Source organism: Sciurus carolinensis, chromosome 6 (assembly GCF_902686445.1).
Source record: "Sciurus carolinensis chromosome 6, mSciCar1.2, whole genome shotgun sequence".
Lineage (NCBI taxonomy): Eukaryota > Metazoa > Chordata > Mammalia > Rodentia > Sciuridae > Sciurus > Sciurus carolinensis.
In genome coordinates this window covers 99,708,568-99,733,393 of record NC_062218.1, presented here as the reverse complement: position 1 = coordinate 99,733,393, position 24,826 = coordinate 99,708,568, and the positions used below count along the sequence as shown (strand labels likewise).

General features: G+C 38.2%; 2 protein-coding genes across 3 annotated transcripts; both read left to right on the top strand.

Moving 5' to 3' along the window:
- Window positions 1-295: 295 nt before the first annotated feature.
- Window positions 296-2,572, top strand: Taf7 (TATA-box binding protein associated factor 7). 2 transcript variants are annotated; one of them, XM_047555782.1, is made up of 2 exons: window positions 296-415; window positions 994-2,572. In XM_047555782.1, the coding sequence occupies exon 2, from the start codon at window positions 1,058-1,060 to the stop codon at window positions 2,105-2,107; it is 1,050 nt and encodes a 349-aa protein (XP_047411738.1). In that variant the 5' UTR covers window positions 296-415; window positions 994-1,057; the 3' UTR covers window positions 2,108-2,572. The 2 variants fall into 2 exon arrangements, with proteins under 2 accessions (XP_047411738.1, XP_047411737.1); XM_047555781.1 differs by having other exon boundaries at window positions 304-589.
- A 16,904-nt stretch (window positions 2,573-19,476) lies between these two features.
- On the top strand, window positions 19,477-20,382 carry LOC124986273 (mitochondrial ornithine transporter 2-like). Its single transcript, XM_047554692.1, has one exon. The coding sequence runs from the start codon at window positions 19,477-19,479 to the stop codon at window positions 20,380-20,382; it is 906 nt and encodes a 301-aa protein (XP_047410648.1).
- Window positions 20,383-24,826: the final 4,444 nt, after the last annotated feature.

Genomic DNA, 24,826 nt, shown 5'->3' with positions numbered 1-24,826 from the left:
GGATCTCCTATCTCCGGTAATCAACCGGAAGACTAGAAGTTATCCCGCCCCACGGCGACTCGGTAAAAGTGCTGACTTAGCGGGGAGCGAATCTATGTCTTTCTTGGAATCGACATCTTTTATTTTCTAACTCAAGCCTCTTATGAAAACTTGTCATTTTCAGTCCTTAAGTTTCTCGCGAAAAGAGACTGCGCAGAATAGCGTCATTGCGCCTGCGCCCGCTGAGGCAGCTTATACTTCCGCCCAGGCTGAGCTGTCACTCACAGCCGCCTCCCGCCCCGCGCCGTGACGTAGCGCTTCCTTCTCTGCCAGTTCGCCGCCGCTCGGTATCGTGGGGTGTTGAACAGCTGAGGTGGTGCTCAGAGCAGAGGCTCTCGGCGAGATTTCGCGCCGCCTGTCCGAGCTCCTTTCACCGGTAATCTGTAGCGGATCACTTTGCCAAGCAGCAGGCAGAAAAAAGAAATCTAAAGGGAGACGCTTGGCTCCCGGACGCTTTGCTGCTCAGAGCCGCCGCCGCTTTGCTTCCATCTGCTTTCTCTTTCGCTTCGCTCCGGCCAGAGAAACTGAATGGTGTAATCAGCAGTGGATTGTAAGTATCCGAGGCGAAGAGAGCTCACTGCGCCCCGCTTTTTGAATATTTTTCTTCCGGGAGAGTTTGTGGATTGGGATTGTTTGCTGGGCCTTACTTTCTGTGCGGAAAATCACTCCGCAGGATCCGCCATTTGCTTTCTGCTCGCTGGCTTGCCAGCTCTGTCTGCTTTGTCCGGCAGCGGCACCTAGAGGTTGGAACTTGGCATTGCATCTAATAGACTTAAGAACTTTTGTGAATAAGCCTATGTGTAACAACTGGTGTTCCATCACTGTAGAGAAAAGACTTGTGGCTTAATTAAAAATTAAAAGCTTACCTGATTTCTGCTTAGCTGCTCTTCTACTTAGAACTCTTGTAATTAAAGATTTCAGTTCATAACGCACTGGTCTTTTTAACTGTTGCAGTAGCTGGAACTTTTTAGTGCAACAAGTGTTTATTAGAGGAGAAGTGAGTTACAAAGAAGTAAAGATGAGTAAGAGCAAAGATGATGCTCCTCATGAACTGGAAAGCCAGTTTATATTACGCCTACCTCCAGAATATGCCTCTACAGTGAGGAGGGCAGTACAGTCTGGTCATGTCAACCTGAAAGACAGACTGACAATTGAGTTACACCCCGATGGCCGTCATGGAATTGTCCGAGTGGACCGGGTTCCATTAGCCTCAAAATTGGTAGATCTGCCATGTGTTATGGAAAGCTTGAAGACCATTGACAAAAAAACCTTTTACAAGACAGCTGATATCTGTCAGATGCTTGTATCCACAGTTGATGGTGACCTCTATCCTCCTGTGGAAGAACCAGTTGCTACTACTGATCCCAAAGCAAACAAGAAAAAAGATAAGGACAAAGAGAAAAAGTTTGTCTGGAACCATGGGATTACTCTGCCACTGAAAAATGTCAGAAAAAGAAGATTCCGGAAGACAGCAAAGAAGAAATATATTGAATCTCCAGATGTGGAAAAAGAAGTGAAGCGGTTGCTGAGTACAGATGCTGAAGCTGTCAGTACTCGTTGGGAAATAATTGCTGAAGATGAAACAAAAGAGACAGAAAATCAAGGTCTTGATATCTCATCTCCAGGAATGTCTGGCCACAGACAGGGCCATGACTCATTGGAACATGACGAGCTTCGAGAGATATTCAATGATCTCAGCAGCAGCAGTGAAGATGAAGATGAGACACAACATCAAGATGAAGAAGATATAAACATCATTGACACTGAAGAAGATCTGGAGAGACAGCTGCAGGACAAGCTAAATGAATCAGATGAACAACATCCAGAAAATGAAGGAACCAACCAACTGGTTATGGGAATTCAGAAACAGATTGATAACATGAAAGGGAAGCTGCAGGAGACCCAGGACAGAGCAAAACGACAAGAGGATCTCATTATGAAAGTGGAAAACCTGGCTCTCAAGAACAGGTTCCAGGCCGTGTTAGATGAACTCAAACAAAAGGAAGACCGAGAAAAGGAGCAGCTTAGTTCTTTGCAAGAAGAACTAGAATCACTTTTAGAGAAGTGATAAGAATGTTGATACTTAATTTCAGTCCTGACACTGGAAAGTCTTGGTTTCATCATTTGGACATTAAGACTTCCCATTGCTTCTAATGCTAGAATTTCTTTTGAATTATCTCAGTATGTTTTTTTTTAGAACCACTTTGCTATGTGTTTATTCTTTAGGAAGTAGGATTGCATAGACATAAAAATGATTTTGGAAAGTTGTAAAATGAGTGAATTGAACAATTTAGCTTTATCAGTTTCATTGTAGAACTTTGCTCCTGTTTATTTTGCAGAAGCTGTTTTTGCTTTTCTCATCACCTGAGATTAATAGGAAGAAACAAGTCTGTAGGCAGTGAAGCTGTTTACATGTTTTTCATACATTAGCTGTTTTCTTATTTTCTTAAAGCAGTTCCCCATATGAAGGGATACAGATCATTTTCATAAAATTGTTTCTAACAGTAAATAAAAGCATCTAATTTTCATGTTACACTGTATCTTGTTCTTTCATGGGTAATGGGACTTGAGGTAGGTTCTTGGTGGAATTTAATGAATAGTATCTTATTTTGCAGGTAAAAAAGCAGTTCTTTGGGGTTTTCAGAAAAGGGAATGTTGTAGGGGCAAAGAAATTGGGAACTACCATCTTTATCTTATAATAAGGTTCCAGTACACCTGCACTATGTGGAGTTTGGGAACATTGGGTAAAGAGCCTTCCTAAATGATCCTAAGTTTAGTAGATGAGAGTTTATTTCTGCCCTTTTCAAAGAGCACTAAACTTAAGCTTATCTCCGTATAATACTGGAAATAAAGCAATGACAAATAGTCTTAATGAATGATTCCATTGATGTTGACTAAGATCCTATTTCTAGTTCTTTTCAATTTAATTCTTCAGTTACTTAATATGACAACTGAAGTGATCCATGTCATTTAATCAAAAGTGCCCACAAAGAAGTAAGTATAGTGGTCAAAATGAAGAAGGTGCTGGATACAGTAACAGAATAACCTGTTGATCTCACTGGTTAAATTATTAACTGATTCTCAAATCCACATTTCTCAGCCTGACCTGAGCTTTAGATTTAGTGTATTCAACTGGGTACTGAAAACATGAAAGAGTATCAGTCAGGTACTACAACTCTACATATTCAAAACAGAACTCATCTTTTCCTGAAAACTTAATCTTCTGTATTTCAGTGAAAGTAAATGTCACTGCCATCCACCCCAGCTGCTGAATCTAGAAATTTGAACTATAACTTGACTTCTGCCTTTCCCTCACTACTTCTAAAGAGCATTTCAGTCACTCAACCACATTGCCCTTGTCCTAGTTCAAGCCATTTTGTCTCTTGCCTAGCAAATGGTAATAGCTTCCTAACTGGTGTGTGTGTATGAACACTTTAGCATCTGCTTTTTTCCCCCTAGTACTAGGGATTGAACCCAGGACCTCACACATGCTAGGCAGGCACTCTATTACTAAGCTGTCTCATCCCCAGCCTTTTTTTATTTTGAGAGGATCTCACAAAATTATTGATCTCAAAATTGGAATCCTGCCTCAGCCTCCCCAATAACGGATTGCAATTGTGCACCACCACACCCTGCTGTTTTATTTATTTTTTTTAACTGCTTCCAAAGTGATCTTTTGTTTTTAACCTTTGCCCCATACTGGGATTTGAACCTGGGGACTTTCTGCCACTGAGCTATGCTCCCAGCAATTTTTTTTTTTTTTTTTTTTTTGAGTCAGAATCTTGCTAAGATGCCCAGGCTGGAGTCCAACTGGTGAACCTCCTGAGTAGCTGGGATTACAGGCTTACACCATTGTACACCCTTGGCCCAAAGTGATCTTTCTAATATGTTTAATCATACCACTTCAGTGCCTGAAATTCTTCTGTGGTACATCATTGCGCTCCGGGTTAAGTTTATGTTTCTTAAGAAGATGCACAGTGAGGGGGGGAGGGAGGCAAGAATGGAGGAAGGAGGGACTGTATAGAGGGAAAAGAGGGGTGGGGGGGAGGAAAAAGTAACAATGAATCAAACACTATTACCCTGTGTAAATGTATGGTTACACAAATGGTATGCCTTTACTTCATGTACAAACAGAAACAAGTTGTACCCCATTTGTTAACAAAAAAAAAAAATAAGTTAAAAAAAGAAGATGCACAAAATTATGAAAGATTATGAACTTTCCACTTACATCTTCAGCCTAAGTTCACTGCATCCCCTCACTATATGGTTAATACATCCTGAACCTATTTACATTTTTTCAAGGAGTTTTTATTCTTCCTCCCCTGGGCCTGATTGCCTTTTCACAAGGTTATTCATTCCACCTAGAAGACTCTCCTTTTTGAGGCTCAACTACCACTACAGGAAATCTTTCTTGACCTCATATCTAAAAGTGACTATTGTGACTTTGCTTGTACTCTATGCTTCCCTCTTTCAGTCATTGCACAAATATTTATTGTGTTAAACAGTACCAAACCCTAGGTATGAGGTACTGAACTAAGCACTTAGTGTCTATAATCCCATGCATACTCTAGTATGCATTTATCATAGTAAGATATAAATTACCTGTTGCTCATATCCCCCAGTACTGTATAAATTCACTGAGAGACATGCTTTAATTTTTTTATCTACATTTAAATGATTATTTTTATTGGTTCTTAGTTATACATGGCAGTAGTATCCATTTTGATAAAATTATACAAGCATGGAATATATATTATTCTAATTAGGATCCCGTCCTTGTGGGTGGATATGATGGTGGAATTCACTTAGATACATTCATATGTGTACACAGGACATTTATTAGATTTATTCTACTCTTTCCTACTCCCTCCCTTCCTTTTGTTCCCCTTTATTCTACCAAATTTCTCCCTCTTTCTACCTTTATTGTGTTTTAGCTTTCACATATTAGCAAAAACATTTGACCTTTGGTTTTTTGGCTTATTTCACTTAGTATAGTCTCCAGATCCATTCATTTACTGGCAAATGTCAAAGTCATTCTGTTTTAACACATGCTTTATCTTCCCTAAAATATCCTGTTGTCACAGTTAACTTACTAAAGTAAGGTATAGAGATTAAAACCTTAAGAGATGTAGTACTTACATCTTTATATCCTAGCTCAGTGACCTATTAGTTGTGTGATCTTGGGCAACTTAATCTATTCATCTCAATTTTCTCATGTCTAAAATGGAGTTGATAATATTATGTACCTCATAGGGCCATAGGCTCATTGGCTGTTAATTACATAAAGGACCTAGAATAATACCTGGAATATGGTAAGTGGACAATAAGGTAATGCTTGGGATATAGTAAGTGGAAGATAAGAGCAAACTTCATTGCCTATTCACTATGGTATGAACCATAATAGGAATTTAATAATTATTTTTGAATTAAGGAATGACATAAACAGTAGAAAAGTGTTTGAAGAAACAGCTATTTAAATGAACTCGATTGGTTTCAAATTTAGGAAATTTTTCTAAATCAAAGCTTATAAGTTACTATAGCAGAAGTGAAGTTTCCCTCAAATATATCTGAATTAAAAATACACTGCCTCAGCTTACTACCATAACTATTGTTTATTTAGTTTATTTTAGACAACTTTGCATTAGCATTTAAATAAAAACCTCCATAAGGAGTAATTATCTGTTACAAAAAATTCAAAAGAGAAAGACTTAATTGAAGACTGGGAACCAAGTAAATATTGAGTTACTGTAAAAGATCAACTTTACTCACAAATCACTTGACTTATGAGTATGGTATACACTAGGACTATAGTTTTCAGTATTCCTGGGTTTATGAACAAAAGTTTTGAAGGATGTTTTAAAAATTACTCTTTTAAAATACTAAAGAAATAAAGAGTTTAAAAATTTTAAACAATAGATTCTACAAAAAATCAGTAACATCATTTTTCTCATATAAGCTTTATAGGGTAAACTACTCTTAACATTTTGATATGTATTATTCCATGCCTTTATCTGATGTATACAATCAATTACATATGTATACTTTTGTAATGCAAACATATTGTGATGTGCCTTATTCTGCAACTTAACATATTCTATATATAAAATACTCTTACCAACATATATAATTCTGTTTTTCACAATATAGTTTTTCTTACTGTTATCCACTCCCTATTGATAGCTATGTCATTCATTTTTAAATTTGCTAGTACACAGAATGCTGCAATAATTATTCATTCACATATATGCCTCCAATAAGAATTTTAAGTGGAAACATGGACTGGAATGATTGTTCACTGCCTAGCAACCACAATGACCTTCTATGTTTCAAATGCCAATCTCTTTCCTGCCAGAGTTTTAGCATTCAGAGTTCCTTTTTCCTGGTACAATATCCAGGTAGTTTCATGGATAGCTTTCTGACATTGGTCTCAGCTCAAACCTTACTTGCTCTGTTAACCTTATCTGACCACTCAATCTAATTACTAGGAGTATGTGATTTGGATGTTTCATCTTGTAGAGGTGGTGGTATTCACTAAAAAGTTGGAAACTACTTTGCTATTATTTTCTGGTAGGTATGCTTTGGAATACATTCAGGGAAAAGTGGTTTCAATAGCTTAAGATTCCCTATTGCCTTGGGTAATGTTATAGCATATACTGAGATCTGTTTTCCCCAGGCCTAACTGTTTAGTCAAATGTTTATCATGGAACTTGACCTCTATCTCTACTATTTGTATAACCAAGTATGACAATTCAATGAAAGTACAGACTGTTTCCCTAATAATACTCTCATACTGATCCCTGACCTTGGCTATTGTAGCATAGTTTCCAATGTAATATTTTTCTTCAATATAGATTTGTGTAATGGAACTGGGACACATTGTCCTTTACATTTATCTGTAATTATGGGTATATGGGCTTCCTTAGATCTGAAAGTTTCATTGTTTCATCTCTGGAGATCACAAGATGATGAAGGTATTGCTCTTCTTTTTCTAAATTATTTCTGTAAAATCAGCTGTATGGTGTTCTATATAAGTTTTGGACAATTATTTAAAATTTAAAAGGCCTTGCCTTTTTTACCATATATTGCTACATAACTAGCAATGCCTTTGAAGCATATGATCCCACTCACTAACCTTCAAATTAAATATATTCTACTTTAAGAGACATGTCCTGAGAGAGCTATCCCGAAATCCTCCATTGTTTTTCATGAGAAAGATTTGTCTCATAGGTACACACAGATCCCAGAAAAAATGCTCAGCAGAATAAGCCTACTGCAGGGTCAGTATCAACTCAGTCAGTTTCAATTCTTTTTTCTTTCAGATTTCCCTATCATCTCTACTTCAGTTTCTTTTTTCTATTATAGCTTGTGTCTTAAATCCCATTATTAGATGTAGGATCTTTATTTTTAAAATCCTATTCTTTTCCTTGCTCAGGAAATGAGTAATATCTCTATAGTGTTGCTTTCTTAGAAGAACCAAAGGGGAAAATTTAGATGTCTCTCTTTTCTCTCAATAGATAAACAGCTAATTCAGATAACAAAGTAGGATATTGTACTAATTTGAGAAGAATGAAAACCAAGGACTGGGAGATGTAACTCACTGGTAGAGTGCTTGCCCAAGCATGTACAAGGTCCTGGGTTCAATCTCCAGTACTCAAAAGAAAAAAAGGGGGGTGGGGGGGTCCAGTATTAAATTGGAATATGCACACTTTTGCAATCTATCATTCTACCATGTACATGCTCTTCTCTTACATATTTCCTGTTCTTCATATATTTGTTCACTTGGGCCCTATCCATGTCCCCTTCTTATCTATTTATAATATATTATCTTAACATGGTTTTTCCTATGCATCTTAGAAAACATTCCTAACCATAAAAAATAACTTGTCACAGATGTTCTTAAAATCAGGATCATACATTTTTGGTGGAGAGGCTAACATTTCCTGAATTTACTTCATTCCATAGTGCTTCCTCTGGATGCCCATTCTCCTTAGTCAACTTAAATCTGAGAGTGACCTTCTCATGGAGATTTTTCTCTTCCCACATTCTATTCAGTCTTCTCTTAGATCGATTTGTTTCCTTTTGATTCTTCATAGATATAGTGATAGCTAGTCTCCAAGATGGTTCCTATTGAGTCTTGCCTCCTTGTATTAATATCCTTGTGTTATCTCCTACATTTAATATCAATGTCCTGAGTATCCAGTAAGATATAGGAAGAGTGATGTGTAACTTGCAAGGTTAGGTCATGAACATGTGACTTTTGCCTTGCTGTCTTTTTGATCACTCACTCCAGTCACAATGTCATGGGGATACTCAAGTGACCCTATAGAGAGGCCCCAGTGGTGACAAACTGAGGCCTCCTTGCTTTAGAACTTTCCAGTCATGAGAGTGAGCCATCTTAGAATCAGATTGTCCAGCCCTGGTCAAGACTTTGGATGACTGCAACCCTATTTGACATCTTGACTGAAACCTCATCAAAGAACCCCAGGTCAGAAATACCTAGCTAAGATCTCACTCCTGGTATAAATCCCAAAGATCTAAAATTAACATACTATAGGGATGAATCCACATCAATACTATGGCAGCACAATTCACAGTAAAGCTATGCAACAAACCTAGGTGCCCATTAACAGATGAATAGATAAAGAAATTGTGGTATACATACTCAGCAATAAAGAAGAATGAAATTATGGCATTTGTCAGTAAATGGATGGAATTGGAGACTATCATACTAAGTGAAATAAACCAGGTCCAGGAAGTAAAAGATTGATTGTTTGCTTTGTGAAAACTAATCCAAAATAAGGAGGAAAAAAAGAGAAAGAAAGAAAGAAAATAAAAAGGGTGGGGGAATTTCATCAAAATAGAGACAGATGAGTAGAGTAAAGGAAGGGGATTGATGGGCAGGAAGGAGGGACAAGAAAAGGGAGGATTAGTGGGGTGAATCTAACCTAACTTTCTTATGTGCATACATGAATATACCATGGTGAATCACAATTTTATATATATTTGCAAGGCACTGATTTAAAAAAATTAAGTAAATAGCAGAGAAATCAGTAAAGTAGAGGGCAGGGAACAGGAAAAAGAGGAGGGAAGAAGTAGAAGGGGACTGAAATAGAGCAAATATATTCCAAGCTTTTATAATTACATCAAAATGAATCCTGACTTTATGTATAACTAAAAAGAACTAATAAAAAAGAGAAATACCTAGCTAAGATGCTCCTGAATTCCCAACCCACAGAAATTGTAAGATCTAAATGGTTGTTATTTTATAAACTTCATTTTGGAGTAAATTCTTATTTGGTAGGAGATAACTGACACAAGATATTTTGCTGCCTTGAAGTGTGATGCTTCTATCAAAATCTAAAGTGTAAGAGTGGTTTAAAATCAAGTTTTCCATTCAAGAGAAACTGTTGTGGAATTTTGGACCCACAGAAACTATGTGATATAATAGATGTTTATTGTTTTTAATGCCACTAAGTTTGGGGGTGATTAATTATATATAAATACATAAGTAATACATGTACGTAAAAGTTATTTTAAAAAGTTAAGTTAAAGAGAAAATGTAGGTGAAATGGATAGATGGAAAGCCTTAAGCTCTTCAGTTCAAGATGTAATAATGATATTGAAATCACTTGGAGCATCTGTGTGTTCTTGATTAGAGAGACACAGTGGAAAAATGGTGTTTAGAGATTGGTGATATGTATGCATCCTGAGCTGTATCTCATGGGGATCCAAGGTAGAGATAGTAGATAACTTTTCATATGGCCAATATAGATGAAATACCAACATAGCCAGACACAGTGGCACATGCTGGTAGTCCCAGCAACTTGGGAGGCTGAGGCAGGAGGATTGCAAGTGCAAAGCTAGCCTCAGCAAATTAGCAAGGTCCTAAACAACTCAGCCAGACCCTGTCTCTAAGTAAAAAAAAAAAAAAAAAAAAAAAAAAAAAAAAAAAAAAATCAACATGATACTTAAGTCTTTTATTGGAATGGAAAAGAAAAGATGTAAAATATTTTTAAAATGCCACCAAGATCCCAGATGTGGTGGTGCATGCCTATAATCCTAGTGACTCAGAAGGCTAAGAGAGGATTGTAAGTTCAAAGCCAGCCTAAAGGCTAGGGTAGTAGCTCAGTGGGAAAGTACTTGTCTAGCACATGTGAGGCACTGGATTTGATCCTCAGCACTACATAAAAATAAAATAAAATAAATAAATAATAGATATTGTGTCCATCTACAAGTAAAAAAAAATTTTTAAGCCAAGTCAGCAATTTAGTGAGGTCCTAAGCAATTTAGTGAAAGTTTTCTCAAAATAAAAAGTAAAAGGGATTTGGGATGTGGAGTTAAGCAACACTGAGTTCAATCCCTAGTAGTCCCCCCCCAAAGAAATGCCACTGAGATTAACTAACACTTCTACAGCAACTAATTTAATTGTATGTTTTAGGCTCTTTCCATAATGAGGTGGTAATGCAAAACATATGGCATGTCACTGGACTCAGAATGCCTAGGACTTTCTTATATTTATTACAGACATGATAATGGTCTCCCTTTGTTTTAAGGCATACCCTAGTGGCCAAAAATATTTCTAAATTACTCAGTGAATATATAGTTGTTCATTTCATTAGGCATTCATATTGTTTATTTTTCTACTTTTATTTTTTGGGAGGCTTTAAAGGGAGATTTTCTGCTACTATTTGGTACTTACTGCAATAATACAAAGCCTAACACAGTGCCTTGAATGTAGTCAGTACCCAATAACTATTTAGATGTTTTGTATGTTTCTAATGGTTTAAATGCATGTAAAATCAAAATTAAGATTATTTGTTTCAGTCTTTAAAATGGCTAATATGTGTAACTACTTAGCATTACATAGTAAAAAATTTTTAATTCCCCAGAGAGAAAAGTTTAAAACTCCTAGCCTAATTCCTGAGATGATTACTAATTTGGTGTCTCAAAAATATACAAACATAACACAAAACCAGTTTATTACTTATATTGCACTTCTTTATAGATCTAGTGTGTGCTTTAAAAATTAAGCAATGCACCAGATATAATTAATGAACATTTAACCAGTAGTCATTAAAATGCTAAATGCACATCTAGATAATCGGGGTTTCCACAATAAGTGTTAAAATATGCTTTTTCCCATTCACTGTTCCTGACGATGAAATCAAAACATAGAAAGAATACCTTAAGTATGACATAAAGGACTTAAACCTCTTAAAATTTTCTAGTTTCTAGTCAACTCTTTAAAAGTCCCCTGTTCCTGCTGATGGGCAGAACCACAGTCTCTGGGGCAGGAGTTCCCTGTGTTTCTCCTTTGCTGGCAAAGCAATAAACTTTCTTTTTGCTCAAAACCATGTGCTCATTATTAGAATGGCATTGGGAACAAGGACCAAACTTTTAGTAACACAAGGACAAAGAGAACAGGAGATGAAACAACAGCAAATGAGAGATATTAACACATTTTAAGAATGCCAAAACAGATGGAGAAAAGTTAAATAAATTCAGATGTCAGAGAAAAATCCATTTTATATAGCACCTCTGAGAGGCAACATTTTTGCAAACGTAAGATTCAGGAAAATTATAAAGATGGGGACTAGGAACATGAGATTCAATGAAGTCTATGTTCGAAGTTGGTGCAGATCCAGGATTCCTATCTCACCCTATGAAGCCAGATAACTTCTGCATCCCACAGAGGATGGAAGGTTTATTTTCTGAAAAAAATCAAATCTAGGAAAGCCAAAACTCAGGAAACACGGGCACAGATGAAGACTGGGGTACACAAGCATCTGAAAAGGGAATTAACTTGAAGTCTATATGATTACCGGAGGAATATTACACTTATTTCCTTGTTATGTTGCCAAAAGCTCAGTCTTTGCCCCTGATTCTGATCCAATAATAAGGACATAAGTTTGAGAAAAAGGAAAAAGAAAGTTTATTACTTTGCTAACAAAGGAGAAACACAGGGGACTTCTGTTCCAAAGGCTGTGATTCTGCCCATCAGCAGGAAGAGGGGGCTTTTAAAGAAATGATTCAAAGGCTACATTCTACTTGTTCTGTTTCAGTTATAATTCACTTGTTAATTTGGGAGATAGTCATTTTTGAGGTCTTCTGGTACCATCCCCAAATTCTGGATTACTTCATTCCTATGGTGAGTGTGTACTCCAGGACAGATAACTCTGCCTGGGATGGGGAAGAAAGGTAATGCTATTTCCCCTGAGAGTAAGGAGGGAGAGAGAGGAAGAGAAAGGAACATGTTGGTTTTAAAAATCAGTTGCAGCGGCAGAGTAGCAAGGGCTATATTTAAAGCATAAAGTAGATCACTGTTACACTTTCCCACTGTCAATTTCTACATTCCGTTTCTATGGAAAAATGGGTGACGGCATCTCCAAACTGCTTCCTGCTGAAAGGGGGTGAAGTTGGGGGAAGTAACCCAAAGTCCTTATTCTCTATCAGGTAGGTGGTGGACAGTTAAGGGTATTCAGCATGAGAGCAGTCCAGAGGTCCACAGTGGCAGATGGCAGGTGACTGGACAAGGCATACATAGGGCAGGGATCATGCTAAGATAACAATAAACAAGATAGCAAAGCATTACTATTTTTGTAAATAATTACTACAAAAGCCATTCATATTTCAGCTAGTCTCTGAAAACCACAAAGACAGTAACTCATAATCATATCAGTTAAAAACAGATCCACTTTATCAATATAGAAAGTTAGGAAGATTTGTAAATCTATGAGATCAGGCTCAAATTAACTCAGGACAAACCTGTGACTCTAGAGACCTTTATGGTCATCATTATTAGGCACTGTCATAAGAATCCTTCTTTTATAGCCTCCAGCCATACTTACTTTTGGTAGGGCTGACAAAAGTGTACATCTTAAGTTTCACTAAAATAAACCATTGTTGGTCCTTTTAAATGTCCATGTAATACTGTACTTAGGCTATACTCTTCTGCCAGGTGTTTAAGACCAAGTTCATAAAAACTGACCTTGTTCCTACTTACTCTTTAAAAGTTAGCTGAGATTCCTCAGAGATCACTCTTGGGGATGTGTGTGAAGTCTCTTGGCTCCTTTAGCTCTTCTTCACAAGTGGTGCCACCTGTCAGGATGGGTTGGGGTCTGGATGACCATATGTGGCTTCTTTTGGAAGTATCAGGGGCATTTCCATTGACCCGCCTCTTCAGAATGTGCACTGGTTGGCTTCCTATCGTCAAGGATCCCCCTTGATCTCTCTGATCTGCAGATTTGTTGATCACAGAGGGATCCCATCATTCTCTATGTCCTGGGTGACCTTAGAGGGCAAGGGCCAAAATGTTGGTTGCCTTTTCTTTGGCTCTTTTACTTCCTTGATTTGAGTCTTGAAGTTTTGGGTTTTAGACACCTAGCAAGCCAGTTTCACCAGTCTTAAGGAGGTAGTAACAGGTTATAACATGAACATCCATAATTTTACAGTTAACCACTTTCATTTAATTTGGGTGTGTATTAGTATTGGAATTTGGCATTCTATACTATCTACCCTGTAGGTTGTACCTACACAAAACACTAACAGGCAACAGTTACAAAGTTTACAAGGAAAATAAAAAATTAAATTACAGAGCAAAAACATATTCAGTTTATCTAATAGCTATGAACCAAGAAAAATGATTTTTTATAATCTTGAACCTTCACTTATATTCCCTGTTTGAGATCACAGTAATCTTTACAATGAAAATCAATCTTTTGAACACAACTTTAAATGAGCTGAAGTCTAGTCTATTTTGGAGCCATTCTAACATGGAGTAGGGTGGGAGGCATAGCCTTATCCCAGGTAAGGTGGAACTCGTCACAAATAATACAATTCAACATTGCATCTGAAACATGAACCAAACAAAGGCTAAGAGAACTTTTAACTTTCTTTTTGTGGAAAAGCTCGCAGAATGTTTTCATGTTTTATATGTCACCTTTAAACAGTTCAGGCTTTCTTTATTATCCTCCAAAAATGCATTTCAATTCCAATTCCAGTGTGAAGAGTAATGCAAAATTGTATATAACTTATTGACAACAGGTTACTTTATACAGCTATAAAACATAAAATGACATGAATAAATACCAACAAAATTTCTTATTTCTATACAAATTTGACAATTTTGCTATAGATAATATTTCTATACAAATGTGACAATTTTGCTACAGATAATATTAGTTTGGGGAACACCAACATGGCAAGGTGCCCTCCTCTAAGCTTTACATTTAACTAAATTTAACTTTTAAAGTAAAATTTAGAATTCAGAGTGTGTGGTAACAATAATCACAGGTCTGCATGAGTTAGCAGTACTAGCAAAAATCAGAGGATAGCTTTAAATCTCTTATACATTTATGAAACAATGTTAATGATCAGAAATTTTGATTAACTTCAGGCAAACAGAAATAAGGCAGGTCTTCAAAGGACTGTGGCCCTTCTATATCACATATAATGCATTAAAAAGAGCACTTATTGGTTATCTTGCTTATAAACTTTCTTAAACTTTCACTTTTTGAATTTTACAGAAAACTTAGATAAGTCTTAGATATAGTTCTAAGATGCATACATATACCTAATCACATATATTTAGGGTGTTAACTATATTATCATAATCTAAATAACAAGTTTTTGCTTAAACAGTGACAAAGTAATCATTTAAGACTTTAAAATGGGGCACAAATCACAATTCCTTTAAGACTTAGTTTCCCCAAGTAATAAAACCTAACAGATACAAGAAAATTAACTAAATAGATAGGAGCAGACAAGTTTCAGACTTTTTTGTAACAGTACATTAAATTTCAAATAACTTTCAACTGTGCTAATTATGGCCAACTTAACCACAAACACCAGCTTTTGAGATTTACCTTCCACAAACCTTCTGTGACTTACTTACATATTCACAACTTTAAATCCTTAGTTTTTTTTCTCTTTCATTTTGACCTTTAGCCAAAGAATATTACTTTACCAGACAAAATACCTTCTTATCCAGAAACATTTCTTTTAACTTATAATTTTTTGTAAAAATATTTCCATATCTATAAATTTCTTTTATCTTTTTTAGTTTCACTCTGCTTCTTAAATTTATATTCTGAAATGATCCTTATGAATGTTATCTGTGCATGTAATTTATACAATAAATTTCATCCCAAGAGAGGGATCAGACAATCTGGCATATACAAAAACTGCAGCTTCATCCCAGGTGGCATTCAAAGGGTTGGAGCACAGGATATTTTTGAGCCTGACCTATCAGCCTTATCATTATCATGATGCCATCAACTTTCAGTGAGTCCGCCACTGTCAATTGTACTCAAGACTTTGTTTAGACCCTTTTCTTATACTAGGCATATTGATATGCAATGGAGGAGGTCCTTCCCATCCTTTTCTTTAGACTTCCTTGAAGATCTCTTTTCAGAGCTACCTCTAAAACACAGCTTGGCCTTAGTTTCTTTTTATTTTCTGAGTGCAATTATTTATTCTTCCAGTCTCCCCAGGCATTTAGTTTTATGGTATACTATTATATTCCAGTGATGGATATCCCCTGACCAAATAGGGTGTCCTCTCATATCTTAAAGGGGGAGACTATTCCTGTCCCCAGCTCATAAACTGAGTGCTAGAACATCCTTTGTGACCAGCAGACTCTACCCCCTAGGAGGAAAGGGACTGAAGACAGGGCAGAGACCAGGTTCTTTTTGGCCATTTTTCTACAGCACAGGCAGCTTTCCTGGGATTCTTACCCCCAGTTTAGTGCTTGTATCCTTGACCCACAGTGAGATGATCTGCAGCTGCCTGGTGCCAGGTTGAGGAACAGTGTTGAGAGTGCCAGCTTTGGACTTGAAAGATTGAAATCCTTTTAAAACCTTTTCTTCTGGTGTCCTCCTATCATTGCACACCAGAGACAGTGTCTTTTGGTACCCTCAACTTATTACCTTATTAATCAGACTCCTTATCATGCAATGGCATAAAAACCTGTACATACAGAATCTCTTTCACATACTTTACCCCTGACAGATCAACTTCAACATAAAGATTGTATAACCATCCAGAAAAACCATTCAAAGGCCAGATTATGTTACAGTAAACAGGCTTATACCTATAGGTGGCCCATTTAACCAAGATCTCTCTGCTTAAGAGACTACTGGTATGAATGGATAAAGAAACTGTGGTATATATATATATATATATATATATATATACATATATATATATATATATATATATATATATATATACACACCATGGAATATTACTCAGCCATAAAGGAGAATAAAATTATGGCATTTGCAGGACAATGGATGAAATTGGAGAATATCATGCTAAGTGAGATAAGCCAATCTCAAAAAACCAAAGGATGAATGATCTCACTGATAAGTGGATGATGACACATAATGGGGGGTGGGAGGGGGGCAAGAATGGAGGAAGGAGGGATTGTATAGCGGGAAAAGAGGGGTGGGAGGGGTGGGGGGAAGGAAAAAAAATTAACAGAATGAATCAAAAACTATTACCCTAGGTAAATGTATGATTACACAAATGGTATGCCTCTATTCATGTACAAATAGAGAAACAAGATGTATCCCATTTGTTTACAATACAAATAAATTTTTAAAAAAGGATTAAAAAAAGAGAGAGAGACTACTGGTAAGATCAACACAGTATGGCCTGTGTCTTCACGGGCCAATAACAGAGTAACAGATACAAACAAAACAAAACAAAACAAAAAAAACCCATGAAGATACGAGAGGATCACCAAAACCAGGGATTACAGATGGGAACCTTTAAAACAAAAAGACCTGCACAAACAAATTTCTTCCACTTTACCTTTGACAGACCAACTCCAACTACAAGATTGTACAAAAAAGAAACAGAAACATGGAGATAGACAACTGAGAGGAGTCCCAAAACCATGGCCAACAGATGGGAAACTTTAAATTGACCACCCAAGATCTTTCCCAAGAGACTACCTGTAATATAATATAAAGCTGCTCCCCAGCCCTTTCTGTTGCAGCCATTTCCCCGCCTCCCAACTTCTTGTCAGTCTGTGAACATCCTAGCTAGTTATTGGTTCATCAGTCAGCTTGCAAGTATCCTTCTCTGTTATTGGTTTCCTGTTAGCCTGGCAGAATTCAACTGCTTAAGGATAGCTTCCCCACCATCTTTTCTCATGCTTTCTCTCTCCTACTCACTTTCTTTCTCTCTCCTCCTCGCTTTTCACACTCTCTCTAGTGCACACCCTTTCTCTTTTCCTCTCATTTTCTCTCTTACCCTGCAGGGAGACACTCTGTTTGCTTAATAAACCCTCTTATGTCAATTCTCATGTCCGGCGTGGTTTTCATGGGTTTTCTCACACTACCTATAGAATCAATGCAATACTGGCCATGTTTTAAAAGGGGCAGTAACAGATACAAACAAAACAGACTACCAGAGGAAATTCCCAAGCCCAAGGCCAATAGACAGTTGAGAATCCCATAACAGATCAGAAGGGAGTACATATCCCTAGGTTCTCAAGTCCCACTGAACCATGGCTCCTACACCAGTGCACCACAGATGTCCCCACAAAGCGGGACCAAATGTTCCCAAAAGAGGAACCAGGTGTGTGGAATCAAGGGTCTCAATGTGCATACTGGGGACTTACCAAATGGCCAGGGGTGTCATGGCTTAACTGAGTTCAGTTTCCTTTTTCTCAAGGTGGATCATATACTGTTCAGGGAGAGAAGGTGGGAGTTCCATGAAGCAAAAGGAGCTTCAGAAGCTGCTGGGACAGTCCCTTAGTCCTTTCCTTTACTCACAGGAATAGCTCCTCTGGTTTGACCTAAGGCAGATTCGCCCTCTCCTTACTCTCCTGTAGTTAGCTCTCAACAATTTTCCCAGCCACCTTGCATCCTCAGCATGGAAGTGGGGTTCCTTGGAGAGAGAGACCTGCCCAAGAAAGCTGCAGTGGGGGCTGCTCTTGGGTCCCATTTGGGATGCCAAGTTTGTTGCTGAAAGCTGGGTCCTTGTCCCTGGTGCCAATCCAGTAACAAGGACATGGTTTTGATAAAAAGGTAAAAGAAGGTTTATTGCTTTGCTAGCAAAGGAGAAACACAGGGTATTCCTGTCCCAAAGGCTGTGATTCTACCCATCAGCAGGAACAGGGGGCTTTTGAGAGATGATTAAAATTCTGCATTCCACTTGTTCTCTGTTGCAGCTATAATTCACTTGCTAATTTGGGACATAGTCATTTCTGAGATGTTCTGGTACCTTCCCAAAGTCCGGATTACTTCATTCCGATGGTGGGTGTTTACTCCAGTATAGATAAATCTGCCTAAAATGGGGAAGAAAGGTAATCATGTTTCCCCTGAGAGTAGGGATGAGGAGAGAGAAAGAGAAGGAGAAAGAGAAAGAAACATGTCCATTTTAAAAATAAGTTGCAGTGGCAGAGCAGCAGGGGCTATATTCAAAGTATAAAGTGGACCACTGTTATATCTACGAATATAATTTACCCACCCCAATTCCCCCCTACCTCATGCAGTCAGGGTTGGAAGATTATCTCTGAAGAAACATGGTCCCAGAGAAAAGAACTCCAAATACTGGCATTTGGGCATTCTTCAGAGAAAAAGTCAGGTCACTATTAACTACAATGAAAACTACCTGTTGACAAACTGTCCATGGACAATTTGCTTTTTAGTGCTTCACTTTTAAATCTCAATTGATAGCCAAGGATAATCAGACAAGGAAGGCTTTCTAAACAAAAGAGAATCATTTTCACATACCTTATGCCCCTTAAGATTTTGTTATCTCCAGAGTAAAGTATTGCATCTGCTGGACACAGGTTCCCACACCACCCCAACCCCTCTCCCACCCCCTCAAGTGAAGTGCTGTGAGCAGCTGGCTGAGAGTTTCCCAATAAAAGCAGCCACTATATTCACACAGGAACCAGGAGCCCCAAAATAGTCTTTACTTTAAAGTTTTTTCTTAAAATTGCCCCCCTTTAAATACAGACTCCATCAATTTTCTTTTGTGTACTAAGACTCTGGGGAGTCTGGCTAAAGAGGAAAGTTGTATTTGTTTTTTTTTTTTTGGAGAGGGGCTTCATATTGAACCCAGGGCCTTGTGTGAACTCAGCACGTGCTCTACCTGGAGCTTCACTCCAGAGCCGGGAATGCCTCTTTTTCACAGCCCTGATGGATGGCCGCGCAGGCGAGTGCCTGCTGGGGCCCCGCCTCCTGGCTGTGAGCTCGCGAGCAGCACGAGGCCACCCGCCAGGGGTTACTTGGGAACGGGGGAGGGGCTGTGGCGGCTCACGGCCGAGGTTTAGCGGCCTCCCCCACGCTCCCGTGTGGGGTGAGCAGCGGCAGCCAGAGACAGAGTCACCCCAGGCCTTGGGCACAGGCGGATGTAGGCCCCAGGTCCTGTGTTCCAGAGAGTTGCCTTCCACCGAGACCCAGAGGCGAGTGGGCCAACATGAAGTCGAACCCGGGCATCCAGGCTGCCATCGACCTCACAGCCGGGGCAGCAGGGGGTACAGCGTGTGTACTGACCGGGCAGCCCTTTGACACAATGAAAGTGAAGATGCAGACATTCCCTGGACTGTACAAGGGCCTCACCGACTGCTTCCTGAAGACGTACAACCAAGTGGGCTTCCGAGGCTTCTACAGGGGAACCTGCCCAGCACTGATGGCTCAGGTTTCCCAGAGCTCAGTTCTCTTCATGTGCTATGGCTTTAGTCAACAGTTTGTCCGAAAATTGGTTGGATTGGACGAGCAGGCAGAACTGAGTGATCTGCAGACTGCAGCTGCCGGTTCCCTTGCCTCTGCATTTGCTGCACTAGTCCTCTGCCCCACTGAGCTTGTGAAGTGCCGGCTGCAGACCATGTATGAAATGGAGTTGTCAGGAAAGATAGCAAAAAGCCATAACACAATTTGGTCTGTCGTGAAGTGTATCCTTAGGAAGGATGGCGTCTTAGGTTTATACCATGGTCTCTCGAGCACTCTACTTCAGGAAGTAATAGGCTATTTCTTCTTCTTCAGTGGGTATGAACTGAGCAGATCTTTTTTTGCATCAGGGAAACCAAAGAATGAACTAGGCCCTGTCCCTTTGATGTTAAGTGGTGGAGTTGCTGGACTCTGCCTCTGGCTTATTGTATTCCCAGTGGATTGTATTAAATCCAGAATTCAGGTTCTTTCCATGTATGGAAAACAGGCGGGATTTTTTGGAACCTTGTTAAATATTGTGAGAAATGAGGGAGTATTAGCCTTGTATTCGGGACTGAAAGCTACCATGATTCGAGCATTCCCTGCCAATGCTGCACTATTTTTGGCCTATGAATACAGCAGGAAAATGATGATGAGCAACTTGGAAGCATACTGAAAAGTCTTGGTGAACCTGGATCCTAGTACATGAGTTTGGGAACTACCATTCTTTTTAGGTTTCTCCCAGACTGTAAGACTAACATGAAATTATTTTTGACTGTGTGGGAATTTTGGTTTTGTCTTCTCTTTCTCTACTCTAAATCTTAAGTTTTATGAAAGGATCTCTATTTTAAATAACATGACTTCTGCCCACAATTGTATTAAAATAGAAAAGTTGCTGCCCTTGCCCCTGGTGAGATATTCAGGCTGAGCCCTTAGCTTTATGTACTTCATCTGAAAGACTAAGTATACTTTCATCAGGACATTTGCATAAACCTGTTTATATGTACATACAGTTTGGAAATGTAAGTTGGTTCCATAGTTAGTTTCAGATGTCACCTAGAACACCCAGAATTGATCATGTTTCTTGAAAATAGGTATAAATGATTGTTTAATCCATTAAAGATGGAGGGGTTCTTAAAAATATGCTTAACATGTCCACTACAGTAGGCTGTTCATTTTTAGAAAGTCATTATATGGTACTTGAGAACCAAAATACCCATTTAGATTTTTAAGTGGACAATGTAACTCCTTACTGGTGTGGCTTCCATATTCTTGAGTTAAAATTTTAGAGTAGGCATCTGGATTTTCTCCTCAGTTCCCAAAATAGTGTCATCTATTTTCAAAGTGGGATTACATTCTGCAATGTGATGATATTTTTAGGTGTGGCCTAGAATAGTAGGCCTTTGCAAAGCAGCATGACCTTCCTCTACACCCAATTCCCTTCTCTCCCAAACCAGGCTTTAGATTAAGGAAGGAGTGGAGAAGATGTGACTGTTCTGCTATTATTTGATGAAGATTCATGTAAATGAAGCAGTTCTTGGCTTCTGGTAAGTCTCTGGGTCCTAGCCTAGGTAGAATTCAGGGTATTCTGTTAACCCATTTAGGGGTTGTTGGTTCATTTTGGATCATTTACTGTTCTTTCTACCTCCACCAGCCAGAAACTCTTCCAGGGACCAGAAAATGCCATAGCAAGAGAAACTTTTTTTCCATTTGGTGTTAAGAGTGACAGTACTCCTGGGTTAAGTCATTTCCTTTCAGGTAGAACTAGAGAGAACTTAGTGGTTTAATTACATAGTAAGTAATGTCAGGGATGATCTATTCTTGAAGTTTACCTTGGGACCCATAACTCATTGTCATACTGTCAGTGTTAGAGCCATTTAAATTTGGTACTGAGGTCAGTGACTTTTAATAACTGTATATGGATGTGACTATATAAGCAATGAAACATAAGAAATCTTATTAAATTATACTATATGTATGTATATATATATATATATATATGCACTGACAACCCCCCACAAGAAATTAACACCCCTCTACCAAAATAATACAGACTACCCCCAAAATCATAGCTCATTGGATCCCCACAGATGTGGATTTCAACAACTGTTCTTTGGCCATATGGTAATAAGAGGGTCATTCTTGTCACCACTGAAGTAAGCTTCATCAGTTTATGCTACTCCAAAACCAAGTCTCTCTCTCAATAATTTTATTATCACAGGTTTTAATCTTCTTAATCACTGATAAAACTGAAAGGAAGTGTGTTACCTGTTTCAACAATAGTCCATACTATGGACATCAATCATTGTCAGCAGAATGTTTACCTTATTCATATACTTAAGTTATGTATTCTATACCTAAGAGGTAAGTAACTACTTAGTGGTGCTTCATCTGAGCAGGCCTGAATTAAAGGTAGAAAATAGAACTGGTTTTCTGCAAGAAGTAGTTCATTTCAGGGTCCACAGTCCCCCTGCCTGGTACACATGAGCTACCCTAAATTAGATCACTGTCAGCTGACCTTCTCACATGTCATGCATTAAAGATTTAATCAATGGCTGGGATTGTGACTCAGTGCTAGAGTGCTTGCCTAGCATCTGTGAGGCACTGGGTTTGATCCTCTGCACCATATAAAAATAAATAAAGAAATTTTAAAAAATTTAAAAAGTTCATAGCCTTTTAAAAAAGATTTAATCAAATCCCTTCAGTAGAAATAATATGAAAAAATTACATCACTGGGAGTGAGGAATGGCAATCTATGTCAGGAAAAGTTTTTTCCCATTCTAGTTGATTAATTTGTGGTTTAATACTTGACTCAATCCAAATCTGAATGTTAAACAAAAATAGTGTGTTTAAAGAAATTTGAGTTTCTGTCATTCAGTTACTTATCTACATAAAAATTTTTAACTCTTAACATTTATAATATGCTATATTGAGCTCCTGGTATTCAGACACTAATGATATCTACTTTCTGACCTCATGGATCCGATGATAGCTTAAAAGCTTGTTCTATAATTATGAGAGTAATATTCTAAAATAAAACTTACAAGAAAAATATCTAGGATCCCAACTGTGGTGTGTATAAGTGTGTGTGTATGTATGCATGCAAAATCAGTAATGGAATCTCTGCATTTAAGGAGCCCTTAGTTATTTTTATACTATGCTTTTTGTTTCTTTAAATTGGTGCCATGATATTTGTTTCTAGATTGAAATTGGTCAAATCAATTTTTCTGATGTCTAGCCTTATTTTAAAATTTACTTCCATATAGTATAGTTTACCCCTCAACTTTTAAAAACATATTTTCTATTAGTAGGTCTGTTGTTAGAGCTATATGGTCTTCATCTTCCAGTGGTATAGTAATATTGTACATAAAAGTTCATTCTCTGTCCCAGCTTTCACTGGATACGGAGCTGTACTAAGTATGTGCGATATCTCAGAAGTATCATAGATGGCAGTGAAGCAGTAAACCTCATTTTCTTTATGATTGTGATATTAAACTTGGAAGAAAAGTAGGTTCTTTTTCTTCTGACCCTGAGGAGTGATCATTACTTCCAGGAAGTTGTTGTGTACGTAAAATAGTCACTGGAGATTTTTATTGTATTTTGTTTTAGTTACTGGGGATTGAGCTCAGGGTTTTCAGCATGCATGTTAGGCAAGTGCTCTGCCACTGAGATAGATTCCCAGTACTGGAGATTTTTTATCAATTACATCTCTGTCCAGAACCTGCATTTCTAACTTGATCAGTTCCTGACTTTGAAATCCCTGTTTTCAGTCCATAATTTTCTGGTCTTTCTGATCTCTCCAGATTTATGTGGAGTGGCCCACAAGTCTTCTCTGAGAACCATTATAGAAAGTAAATTATTTCATCCCAGTGCATGGTGCACACCTGTAATCCCAGTGGCTCAGGAGGCTGAAGCAGGAGGATCACAAGTTTCAAAGACAGTCTCAGCAAATTGGTGAGGCCCTAAGCAACTTAGTGAAACCTTGTCTCTAAATAAAATATAAGAAAGGACTAGGGATGTGGGTCAGTGGTTAAGCCCTCCTTGGTTCTATCCCTGGTATCAAAAGAAGTAAATTATTTTAGTGTTGGAATTATCACAGGTTTATTGCCTTGCTTTGTGACCTCCACTATCCACAGCATTTTCAGCTTCCTCCTAGTGACAGCACTTAAATTTAGGTCCTTTGTCCATAATGTTCAAAAGGTGAAAGACGATCTTCCTGTTTCCTGACCTCTGGGTTGGTGGAAGTCATCAGTACTGATGTTCTCTGTTCACTACACCAGTCTCGATGGCTTTGTATTACTGATATTAGTATGCCCACTGAAATACAAAATTTCACAGGTACTTAAGTAGTTTTACAGAATATTGGTTTCTTTGTTGGCATGGTGGCACCTGTAGTCCCAGCTATGGGGGAGGCTTAGACAGGAAGATTGCAAGTTCCAGACCAGTTTTGGCAATTTAGTGAAACCCTGTCTCAAAATAAATAAAAAAAGGGCTGGAATTCTAGCTCATTATAGCATGCCCCTGAATTCAATCCCCAGTACAGGAGAAAATAAAAAGGAAATTGGACTCTTAAAACCCTACATATTCTCTGTGTGAAAATGTTCCCAGAATGGGTATTTTCTTCTACTGGGAAACCAGATAGTTGTGTATAGTTTTCAACACCAGCCTAGAGATGTTTTACTGGGTTCTTCTCAACAACCCTGACTTTGAGCTAAAGCATCTCTCCATACCTGTTTGCTCATTGATTTACAATTGACACGTTTGTGCTCATGGGGAAATGCACCTTTCATACTTTGGAGAAATGGTGTATTTTTCTTTTCAGTGTTAGGGATTCCTGTAGTAGCTTCATAGTGATATCCACAAAACCCTTTACCATATCAGCACCACACATGGGTTCTTTCTTGGACTTAGGCACCCATTTAGGCAGAAAGAGGCCACACAGCAGGCTTATTCATCAGTTCCAAGTCTGGATACATCTGAGCCCATTTCTGTCTTAAGATAAGTGACCTAGGGAATTTTAGAACACAGTCCTTATTTTCTATTCACTTATTTTTATATTGGCTTCCCCTGTTTACTTTGCCATCATGTGTCAAAGTGAACTGCATCTGCCCTGATAAGAC